At 44.8% G+C, this 12,210-nt stretch overlaps 1 protein-coding gene across 1 annotated transcript in view; it reads left to right on the forward strand.

The window, feature by feature from the left end:
* Nucleotides 1-12,210, forward strand: part of LOC147201050 (cell division cycle-associated protein 7-like) — a 12,499-nt gene continuing 289 nt past the window's right edge. The window contains exons 1-8 of the mRNA XM_086116844.1: nucleotides 1-530; nucleotides 4,339-4,458; nucleotides 4,830-5,141; nucleotides 5,247-5,339; nucleotides 9,815-9,958; nucleotides 10,030-10,170; nucleotides 11,102-11,251; nucleotides 11,960-12,096. Of these exons, the coding sequence (XP_085972970.1) occupies nucleotides 522-530; nucleotides 4,339-4,458; nucleotides 4,830-5,141; nucleotides 5,247-5,339; nucleotides 9,815-9,958; nucleotides 10,030-10,170; nucleotides 11,102-11,251; nucleotides 11,960-12,096 (1,106 nt within the window). The 5' untranslated portion in view covers nucleotides 1-521. The remainder of the gene's footprint in view (nucleotides 531-4,338; nucleotides 4,459-4,829; nucleotides 5,142-5,246; nucleotides 5,340-9,814; nucleotides 9,959-10,029; nucleotides 10,171-11,101; nucleotides 11,252-11,959; nucleotides 12,097-12,210) is intronic.

Raw genomic sequence — 12,210 nt, forward strand, 5'->3', positions numbered from 1 at the left:
TTTTAATGTTTCCTTCCACTCTGTTGCTGTGATTGCAGTATTTCTTTCTCATGTTTGTGTTTTTTCTGCAATAATGTCTTAATGTTTTTGTGAGGTATGCGCGTAGGTGTGAATGCTTGTGCCCTGTGACTGATTGGCGACCAGTTCAGGGTGTAGTCGGCCTTCTGCCCGAAGTCAGCTGGGATAGGCTACACGCAGATGGATGATTGGTGTTTGTTGTTTGGATCATTACTGTCTTTGCAGCGTTTGGCCATTTACAGCATTTCTTACTTGCTGCGTTTTTTGTTTTGCAGTTGTTTTGTGTATTGTTTTAGTTTGCACGTCTGTTTGACTTTTTTTGGTTTGCGTCGTTTGTTCGTTTATTTGTTTGCTTGCTTGCAACATTCCTCTCTTTGCAGCGTTCATCCGTTTACAGCGCATTTGGACTTGCTGGCCACCGGACCACAAAAGCTGAGCTGAGATTTTAACCTGAGACCTCTCGACTGTGAGGTGGAAACCAACCACCACACCATGCTACCTACATGGTCAAGGTAATACATCCCCAGTTAGTTAGTTATAGTTAGTTCCGCCCGCTCCTATTTGGAACATTGGGCGACGAGCCTCCTCCATTTGTTCCGGTCACTGGCGACCTTTCTTGCTCCATGCCAGCTGACACCCATCTCACTGAGGTCTTCTTTGGCAGTCTGTCTCCACGTCTTCTTTGGCCTACCTCTCTTCCTCTTTCCACCCTCTGGCATCCAGTCCATGGCCACACTTGCCGGTCTCTCTCTTGGCAGCCGGAGTACGTGGCCGATCATTTTCCTTCTCCTTTCAGAGACAATGTCTGACAGTTCAGCCACTCCTGCCCTCTTCATCACCTCCTCGTTGGTGATGTGGTCTCTCCATGAGATCCTCAGGATGGATCTCAGGCAACGCCGATGAAAGACATCTAACTTGTTGGTTATGTTGGCTGTCTTCATCCATGTCTCACAGGCGTAAATCGCTGTTGGGATAACCACTGACATATAGAGGCGTAGCTTGGTGGTCGTAGTGATGGCTTTCGATGACCAGATGTTGCGGAGGCGTTGGAACACTCCCGCAGCTTTACCAAGTCTACTGTTGACGTCTTTCTCCACACCACCTGTATTTGAGATGTTACTCCCAAGATATGTGAAGCTGTCAATGTACTCTATGTCATGTTGGTGTAGAGTGAGTGGTTGAAGGTGTTGGTGCTGTCCGACGGCCATGGCCTTGGTCTTTTCCTGGCTAATTCGTAAACCGACCTTAACTCCGTGCTCATGCAGATTGTTGGTCAACTCCTGGAGTGCGGGCTGGGTGTGACTTAACAGAGCCAAATCATCTGCAAATTCCAGGTCAGCTAGTCTGCTCCCTCCCCACTTGATACCAACTTCTTCCCCTGTGATGGACTTCCTCATCACAAAGTCAATTATGATGATGAAGAGTAGGGGTGACAGAATGCAACCCTGTCTTACACCAGTGACAATGTCAAAATCATCAGTTGTGCCACTGTTGGTTTTGACACAACAGGTTGAGTTGTGGTACAATGACCTGAAGATGTTGATGTACTTGAGGGGTACACCATACAGCTGGACGATCTGCCACAGTGACTCCCGGTGGATGCTGTCGAAGGCTTTCTTGAAATCGATATAGTTGATCATGAGTGGTGTCTGAAGTTCTTGGCACTGCTCTATGATGTTTCGAAGGGTAAAGATCTGTTCGGCGCAAGACCTTCCTTTCCTGAAACCGGCTTGCTCTTCCCTCAAGATGTTATCCACTTCATCTTTAAGGCGATGTAGCAGGACACTGCAGAATACCTTGCTGGGGATTGACAGCAGTGTAATGCCCCGCCAGTTATTGCAGTCTGCGAGGTTTCCCTTCTTAGGAAGCGTGACAATGACCCCACGTCTCCAGTCGGCAGGAACCTCTTCAGCATGCCAAATCAGGTTGAACAGGTGGGTAAGGCTCTCCACAACAGCGTCTTGGCCGTGTTTCAACATCTCGGCAGCTACCTCATCGAGTCCCGGTGCCTTGTTGTTCTTAAGGCCCTTGATTGCTCTGGCAACCTCAGTCTCGGATATCTCTTTCGATGTAATATTTAGAGCTGGAGCTGGTGTCTCTTGATCGAAATTGAAGAGCACGGGAGGCATTGGTTGGTTGAGAACCTCCCTGAAGTGTTCCAGCCATCTTGCTTCTTGCTCCTCGTCGCTTAGAAGTGTCCTGCCATCCTTGCTCCTGATTGGCACGCTAGAGCTGCTCCTGGAGTTGGTTAGCTCCCGCACGATCTTGTATAGGGTCGTCGTGTTGTTGTTCTCGGCTGCTTCCTGTGCCTCTCTTGCTTTCTCTTCTAGCCACTGTCTTTTATCCTTCCTGCAACTCTTCTTCACTGCCCTGTCCAAGCGCCTGTACTCCTCGTCTTCCATCCTCCAGCTCCGGAGCCTCCTCTTTTGTTCTCTTTTTATCTTGGCCACTTTCCTTTCATCAATCAACTTCCAGGTGTTGTCTGTTATCCATCTCTCTTTGTTGGTACCCCTCTTTGTGCCGATAACTGCTTCTGCAGTTTCAGCAATGGCACAAGAGAACATACTCCACTGCTCCTCAATGTTTGCAAGGTGTTGTGATACCTTGAGCTTCCTACTCAACTCCTCACAGAAGCTTTCTGAGATGTTGTTATCCTTTAGCTTGTCCACTGCATAAGGTCTCTTGGGCTGCACCCTTTTCACCTTCTTCAGCTTCAGCTTGATTTTACTCACCACAAGGAAGTGGTCTGAACCCACATCTGCACCTCTGTGGGAGCGAACGTCGAGCAATGACGAGCGCCACCTTGTGTTGATGCAGATGTAGTCCAGTTCGTTCTGGGTCCCGCCACCAGGTGAAACCCAGGTTACTTTGTGGATCCGCTTGTGCTCAAAAAAGGTGTTGCCAATGCTGAGGCCGTTGGTACTGGTTAGCATCAACAGTCTCTCCCCGTTGTCGTTCGTGGAGCCTGCAGACCCATGTGGTCCAACTGTGGCATTCAGGCCCCTTCTGTCATTATCCAGTTTTGCGTTGAAGTCTCCAATCAGCATTTTGATGTCATGTCTGGGGATCTCCTCAAGCACGGTCTGGAGCTGGTTGTAGAAGGTGTCTTTATCGTCCGCTGAGGCAGCTTCGGTTGGGGCATAGACTTGTACGATGGTTACTTTGGCATATCTGGTGTAGAGCCTTGCTGTAATAATCCGTTCATTCACCGGCTTCCATCCAATCAATGCTTTTGCTGCACTATTGGAGAGGATGATGCCGACTCCATGGGAATGGTGGTCTTGCTTCCCAGAGTACAGAAAAGTTGCTCCATCAACCACTAGACGCCCTTGCCCCGTCCACCTCATTTCACTAACGCCTAAGATGCCCAAGCGATAGTCCCTCATATTCTTCAGCACCTGGTCCATGCGACCAGCATCCCCAGTTAGCGCGTGGGTTAATTATATAATACATGTACAGTACATACAATACATAATTGCAATACTTCATAATGGAGATCTTAAAATCCTGAATATCTGAAATTAAACATATGAATACATAAATTATTTGTGATGTTCCTGTTCCGGCCTTCGAAGTGTGACATTTTAAACCGTTTCTGATACGGATCAAATGACATTAAAATATGTAAAATATGTTTTGTTGTTTTAAAGTCAAAGCCAGCAAAATAGACACGTGTATTACAAGAACTCACCAATAGGTGGCAGTAAACTACACAATTGCACAGGGCTGGCAAGGCGTCACGAAAGAGAGAAAATAACAATATTCATAAATTGTTTAATAAAAATATATGTACGCTGGAGTGAGTATTACGTTTTTATATTGAATTTTCAATGCATTTTTAAAAATAATAGCAAACAGTGGTCCATATAATAATTTTTGGAGGAAAAACTGCAACCTGCGGAAACTATAATCACTCCATATAAACAAATACCACCACAATGATAAACGAAGCTGTTAAAACTGGGCCTTGCTATCTTGTACGCATCACAGTTTTATACAGTCCTGCATGTATACCTATTTTGTCTTTTAAACATTATTATTTGTGGATCTCATGGGTTAATTCTCTTCCGCTTTCGATCATTTAAAGATGTCTGTTTTCAATCCCGCGGTGATCCGACGCGGGTGGAGATTATACGCAATGATATTGCTATAGTATTCGCGTCACCCTTTTGACAAAAACAAGCGCGTCCTTCAATCAATCAGTCGTCTAAATTGCAAGCAACCTCATCTGTTCCATTTCCTGCCTCGGCTATCTAAAAGGTTATCACAAATATTGCTAATTGAAACATTATTTGACCTTCGTTTTTGTTGTGTTGGAAGGAACCTTTGAGGATGTTCCACCTTACAAAGGACCTGGCTGAAGTTTTCGCCGAAGACTCTGACAGTGAAAAAACGTTTTATGGCTTTTGTGAAGATGAACTGAGCGACCACTGCGACCAGGTCAGACATTTTTTTGTGCATACACGTCATGTTAATTTTATTGTGTGTGTGTGAGTGAGTGAGAGAGAGCGAGAGAGATTATTTAATATCTCTTTTGAAGTAGAAGTTAGCTATTTTTAGATATGACTGACTAATGACACAATAAATGGGACAGTGTCACCCCTGCTGACGCATTTAAATCATCGTTATTTTGACGTTGAGGCGCAGGGGTTTATCAATTTCTGTGAGTAAAGCACAAACATAGAGTCAAGTTATAGTTACAAACATTAGAAAAGGGCACATTTATCACATCTGGAAGTAGTTGTATAATATGATACCTCAATGGTCTACGGCGCATTGGATTGAAACCTGTTTGCTCACCCCCAATTCAGGATAGTCTCCTGGAAGATGGATACGAAGGTCAAGATCGAGACTGGCCTTCTTCTGTTACCTCCAAGCAACAGAATATCAAAATGTCTAAAACCATCAGGCTGAGTACGGCCCTCCACTCGTCACTGACTGTCAACAACTCACATAATTATGATGACGACGACGAAGACGATGAGAATGATGGAGAGGCGGAAGAGAGAACCCAAAAGAGTCTGGTGAAAGAGATCAGATCTGTTCATTTGAAAGAACCTGAGGATATGTCTGATTGTTTTTTGGTGAGGAGAGAGCTCAACATAAAGGCAAACAAAGCCATGGTAAACCTGAAAGAGAGCATCGGTTCACTCACAATCGTGCAGAAATCACAAAGTTGCTAAAGCTAGAGTAAAAAAAGCCACTGTTTTCTCTTTGCTGTGCGTTAGTTGGCTCAGCTGATGGCGGACCTGCAGAAGATGTCGGGAGATGCCAGTTTTCTGAAAAAACAAGAAGCAAAGAAACCCAAAGACAAAATCTCTGTAAGTAGATGGAAAAAGTGGTCATTCATCAACACTATGTACACAATCCAAAAAGATTTGATAAAGTGTTCTGTCAAAAACAACATTCCTTTAACAAAGGTTATAATGTTCAGTTTTGTAGAACACCGGAAGCATAAACTGAGTCATTGCTCACAAGTTAAACAAAATCAGATGAGCAGCAGCTCATTTCTAAAAAACAAAAAAAACAAAAACAAAAAACCCCTTTTGAAATACTGTTGTATTCCACATTTCTGTTTGTACAAATCAGAATCATCTTTATTGGCCAAGTATGTAGAACACACAAGGAATTTGTCTCCGGTAGTACATGCTGCACTAGTATCATCATAAACAAGGACATGACAAATAAGTATGGAAGGACATTCCGTAACTTAAGTGTACCGTTGTGCGGTGGTACCACCCAATGACATTTGTGAGACAATGTGCAAAGTATCAAGCAGAGCTAAAGTGATCGGTGGTAGAATACAATACTATAACAGTTGTGCAGTCGGTGCAGAAAATCATTGCTCCATTTTAAAGTGACCAGTAGCAGTATTTGTGGTACAACAAGTGTGCAATTATGCAGATGTCCTTTGAGCGCTTGAAAGTGTCTGGTGCTGTGGAATATAGATCAGTGACAGTGGTTCAAATGAGAACAGAGCTGGAGCTACAATGATTATAGCGGTAATGGTTGGCAACCACAGGGTTGTGCAAAATTGCAAACAGCCACTATACGGGTAGATTTGGGTTACTGTTTAGGGCAGTGGTGTCAAACCTGTGGGCCGGAACCGGCCCCCGAGGAGGTTCGATCAGGCCCGCAGGATCATTTAAAAGTGAAAAAATACATAAAATACACTGAATGAATATTTTTAATAAGGTTCAATTCGTGGAGTATCTGCTAGGGAACACACTGTTTTGATCAGAGAAGAAGACAATAGCAGCCTCAGTCTGTCACTGGGACGGACGCAACACAGCAGACTCTATCAAGGACATGTGAATACTTTATTCTTTACACATTTCAGAGCACTCTTCTTAGTTTGTGAAGTGTAGGCAGGGATTACATTTAGATTGTATATGCACATGTATAAATGTTTTAAAAATTCCTTTCTTTATAAATCTCGTTTAATCTTAATATGCATTACTATATTTTTCACTACCAGTTACAGTACTTGTTTAAGTTTTGTGTCATTGTACAATCAGTGGAATCAGTTGCAATGCATATATATGAATGATAAAAGTAAATTGCACTTTTGCCAAAGGAAATCTAAGGTGCTACATGAAATGTTTTGCAAAAGATATGTTCATTAAATTTCAACGTTTTCCTCATGTTCTTGTGCTTCTTTAGACCAAAACAAAGGAGAGACATGTTATTTTGGTTATTTATAGCAGAGTATGATATAATTTTAATGGTCCGACCCACTTGACATCTACCGAAGCCGTATGTGGCCCACAATGTGAAATGAGTTTGACACCCCTGGTTTAGGAAGTTAATGGTGAGAGGGAATCAGAATAAGAATCATCTTTATTGGCCAAGTATGTAGAACACACAAGGAATTTGTCTCCGGTATAACACGCTGCATTAGTATCATCGTAAACAACAAATCATTGAACCATTTTAGAGTAACCAGTAGCAGTATTTGTAGTACAAGAAGAGTGACTACGTCAGTGACTGTTTAAGGAGTTAATGGCTAGAGGGAAGAAGCTGTTTAAGTGTCTACTGGATTTGGTGCGCATGGATCTGTAGCGTCTGCCTGAGGGGAGTAGCTGGAAAAGGTGGTGGGCAGGGTGCGGGGGATCCAGGAGGATTTTCCGTGCCCTTGTCTTGATTCTTGCAGTGTGCAAGTCCTCAAGAGTGGGTAGGGCGGTGCCAACGATTTTTTCCGCCGTCCTAACTGTCCGTTGAAGTCGGATTTTGTCCTTTTTTGTGGCGGCCCCAAACCAAACCGTGATGGAAGAACACAGGATTGATTCGATGACTGCCGTGTAGAACTGTCGGAGCACCTCCTGTGGCAGGCCATGCTTCCTCAGCGGCCTCAGGAAGTACATCCTCTGCCGGGCCCTTTTCAGGATGGAGATGGTGTTGACTTCCCACTTCATGTCCTGGGAGACTGTGATTCCCAGGAACTTGAAGGTCTCGACGGTTGACACAGGGCAGTTGGATAGTGTGAGGGGCAACTGTGGAGAAGAATGTTTCCTGAAGTCCACGATCATCTCTACAGTCTTGAGCGTGTTCAGCCCGAGGTTGTGTCGGCTGCACCAGAGCTCCAGCTGCTCCACTTGTTGGCGGTACGCAGACTCGTCGCCGTCTTTGATGAGACCGATGACCGTGGTGTCGTCTGCGAACTTTATGAGTTTGACAGCTGGATCTGTTGAGGTGCAATCGTTTGTGTAGAGAGAGAAGAGCAGTGGAGAGAGGACACATCGCTGTGGGGCTCCAGTGCTGGTGGTGCGTATTGATGATGTTGTTGCTCCCAGTCTCACCTGTTGTGTCCGTCCCGTCAGGAAGCTGAGGATCCACTGGCAGATCGTAGGGGACACACCGAGGTGGAGAAGTTTGGGGGTGAGGAGTTCCGGGATGATGGTGTTGAACGCAGAGCTGAAATCCACAAACAGAATCCTTGCGTAGGTCCCTGTGCTGTCGAGGTGCTCGAGGATGTAGTGCAGACCTATGTTGACTGCGTCTTCCACAGACCTGTTTGCCCGGTAGGCAAACTGGAGAGGGTCCAGCAGGGGTCCGGTGACGTTCTTTAGGTGGTTCAGCAGAAGGCGTTCAAAGGACTTCATGACCACAGACGTCAGGGCGACAGGCCTATAGTCGTTCAGTTCCGATGTTGCCGATTTCTTGGGAACTGGGATGATGGTAGACTGTTTGAAGCAGGATGGGACCTCACACAGCTCCAGGGATCTGTTGAAGATTTGTGTGAAGACCGGAGCCAGCTGGTCAGCGCAGACTTTCAGGCAGGAGGGGGACACTTTGTCGGGCCCCACAGCTTTCTTGATCTTCTGCTGCTTGAAGAGCCGTCTCACATCCTGTTCGTGGATCTGTAGTGGAGAAAAAGAGGGTGGCGGGGGGGTCGGTAGAGTGGTTTCTGGTAGAGGTGGGTGTGTGTGGGAAATGGGGGTGACCTTTTCAAATCGGCAGAAAAACATGTTTAGTTCATTAGCAAGACCCTTATTGTTCACTGTTTGGGGGGGGGGGGTGGCATTCTATAGTTAGTGATTGCTTTCAGGCCATTCCATACAGATGCAGAGTCGTTAGCAGAGAACTGGTTTTTCAGCCTCTCTGCATAGCTTCTCTTAGCGATGTTAATTTCCTTTGTCAATTGGTTTCGGGCGTGTTTGTACAGTGCCCGAAATCCACTTCTAAATGCGGCCTCTTTCTCTTTCCTGAGTTGCCTGAGTTTGGGAGTAAACCATGGCTTGTTATTGTTGAAGGAGCGGAAGGACTTCGTTGGTACACACATGTCCTCACAGAAACTGATGTATGATGTTACAGTGTCTGTGTATTCATCCAGTGTGCCCGTTGAAGTTTCAAAGACGCCCCAATCAGTGCAGTCTAAGCATTCTTGTAGAGCTAGCTTTGCTTCATCTGTCCATTTTTTTCACAGTCTTAACAACCGGTTTAACACATTTGAGTTTCTGTCTGTATGTAGGTATTAAGTGGATTAAATTGTGGTCAGAAAGACCCAATGCTGCACGGGCGACCGATCGGTATGAATTTTTGATTGTTGTATAGCAGTGGTCTAGAATGTTGCCTTCTCTGGTGAAACAGTCGATGTGCTGCTTATATCTGGGAAGTTCACGGTTAAGATGTGCTCTATTAAAATCGCCCAAAATTATCAGGGGTGACTCTGGGTATTTTAGTTCGAGTTTGTTTGGGAAGAAGCTGTTCAAGTGTCTGCTGTATTTGGTGCACATGGATCGGTAGCGCCTGCCTGAGGGGAGTAGCTGGAAAAGGTGGTGGGCAGGGTGCCGGGGGGGTCCAGTAGGATTTTCCGTGCCCTTGTCTTGGTTCTTGCAGTGTGCGATTTTTTCATCCGAACTGTCCGTTGCAGTCGGATGCATCTCTGAAGTCCGACGATTACACTTGGAACCATTTTGTGTGTGTGTGTGTGTGTGTGTGTGTGTGTGTGTGTGTGTGTGTGTGTGTGTGTGTGTGTGTGTGTGTGTGTGTGTGTGTGTCTGTGTGTGTGTGTGTGTGTAATGGGTAAACAGGTGTTCATTTGATCAAAGTGTTCATTTTTTCTAAAGTGGATGTGATATACTTGGTGACTAATTGGAACATACCATCCAGGAGTAAGGTGCCTTCCTTACTATGTCATTCGAAAATGAGCTTTGTTAATTCTAAAAAGGCAGACATTTTAATACACTTCTTAGACCACACCTCACTGGGTTGTGTAAGTGAACCTAATACTGTACTGTGACCGGTGAACGCCTCTCAGTGTCTCATATTGGGTTGTGTTGTACAAACCCGTCAGCGTCCACCTCGCTCGTTAAGGGAGCCCAGGAAGAACCCGGAGCGGGTGTCGCGCCGCCAGACCCGCTCCATGGGGGGATACGAGGACCCCTCTGACCCCCGGGAAGCCGAGCTAGGGCTCAGCTTGGAGGAGGAGCTCCTGGAGGTAGTTTCTCTTTCCTTGACAGTGTCGGTCAATTTTACTGTTTTCATATTGTGTTTTACTTTGGGTTGCAGGTACGGCGAGCCCCGCAGCGGCGTAGCACCCCACAGCCCAATCTCAACCCTCACGTGATGCGACCCGTGGACGACATCACGGAGGACGAGCTTCAACTGGTGGCCGACCACATGACCGAGAAAGTCTACAACAGAGTCACTGTAAGTCCACACCGCAGTCTACTTCAGGAACGAAATGTAATTGCTTCGTACAGTGGAAGGCACTCAGTTGCAAGATGCTGGCCGCCTTTTTGTTCGTAGAAAATAGCGCAATTTCATGAGGGTGGAATGGAATCAAACTGTCGCCATCATATTTCGAGACCGATCAATATGGATTTTTGCATTGATTCCATTTGGCAGAATAAAATTTCAGTAACAGATTAATCTTAATTTAAAAAATTGTATGATGAAACAATTCTGGGTGGTACTTTTTTTTTTTTTTGTTGCTCTTTATTGTTTCCAACAATAAAGGTATTAATTACATGGAGAACAATTGGCTGTTTTACAATACTTTTTCCTGTAATATTTGTTTTACTTTACATCAGAGAGACGAATTGGCCAATTTTTTTATTTTTATTTTTCTGGGCAATCATAATTTCCCAAGTCAAGAATAAAATATATTAATTCTTTACCTGATTTGAACCACTGCTAATTTACAGGCACACACAAAAGGTATCTATCATCTTGGGATACCTTTTTCAGAGTACCGTAAATAAATTAATAACATAATTGAGACAATTTGGTTGTGGTCTTCTTTTTCTTCATTGCATTGCGGAGGTGTTTATTGACTTGAAACTTGGTCTTGGTAGATACTGATAATCAAGGGACTCGGACTTGGGTGTCGGGGGAGGCGCGGAAATGTGATCCAGACATCCCTGAAAAAGGTGTCAGAATAGAAATGAAAACAATGTTTTGATTTATACATGTATAATTTTAAATAAGATCAACTTTGTACATTGTGTGTTGTCATGTTGTTGTGGAGTTCTTCCTTCGGAAGGCCGCTGAGCTCTTAAGATGTGGTGTTGCTTTGGGAGAACAGTATATTGACGAAGTTGTGTTTGATATACAGTATATATATATTTTTTTCCTCCAGGGCTCCACGTGCCACCAATGTCGGCAAAAGACATCGGACACAAAGACGTGCTGTCGTAGCAACAGATGCCGCGGAATCCAGGGCCAGTTCTGCGGGCCATGTCTGAGGAACCGATACGGGGAGGACGTCAAGAAGGCGTTGCTAAATCCGGTTAGACCCTCCAGCCAACATCATCGCCACGCTGTTCTGCGAGCTTCGGCTCTCCATCGATTTTTCTGTAGTGCTTATCCTCATCAGGGTCACAGGCGAGCTGGAGTTGATGCCAGCTGCTTTCAAGCAAGACAAGTGGGGGTACACCCTGGATTGTTTGCCAATCGAATCAAAACTGTCTTTTGTCACGCTTGTGACTCCATGTTTTCACCACTAGTTGCATGACAGCAGTGTTCTATACAAATGCTACCCGTCAAAGCAAAATGAGTCAAGTCGCACAGGTAGTCATTCATTATCTCAAAATATACCAAAACAATTGCTCCTTACGTTGCCGTTTTTGTAGTTATCTACATAGAGAATCCCCAACTTACGGGTAACAGTATAAAGCTCCCCTTTTGTTAATTTTGTACGTGTTTTAAACCTTTGACAATTGTTTTCAATTATGCCAACTTCTCATTTCTTCAATATGGGTCACCAATAATAAATAAGCATAGCGTACGAAAAGTGAACAATGATAGAAATGCAGCTAGAATTTGTGGAACACCATTCCATAGTCTTACTTCTTTAATTCTTGCAAACACAGTCACATTACAGGTTTCAAAATTGCTAGATTACCACCAACATCTTGTTTATCAAAATCCTTTAAGTGTGTTTAAATGACTTTGTGTGTGTGTGTGTGTGTGTGTGTGTGTGTGTGTGTATTGTCAGGGGTGGCAGTGCCCTCCCTGCCGAGGCATTTGCAACTGCAGCTTCTGCCGCCAGCGAGACGGCCGCTGCCCCACCGGCATCCTTTTCCCCCTTGCGAAATACCACGGCTTCTCAGATGTCCACTCCTACCTCAGCAGGTATGTTTCAGCATAAGACCACAATACATGGGTACTTCGTCAATGATGGTACAGACATGTTTTCAAGTGTCCGAAGGGCATGTAGTGACATAGTTTACTGGACAGTCTTAGGAT

This window comes from Hippocampus guttulatus, chromosome 8, assembly GCF_054856545.1.
Source record: "Hippocampus guttulatus isolate MCC_2025c chromosome 8, RoL_Hgut_1.0, whole genome shotgun sequence".
NCBI classification, from domain to species: Eukaryota; Metazoa; Chordata; class Actinopteri; order Syngnathiformes; family Syngnathidae; genus Hippocampus; species Hippocampus guttulatus.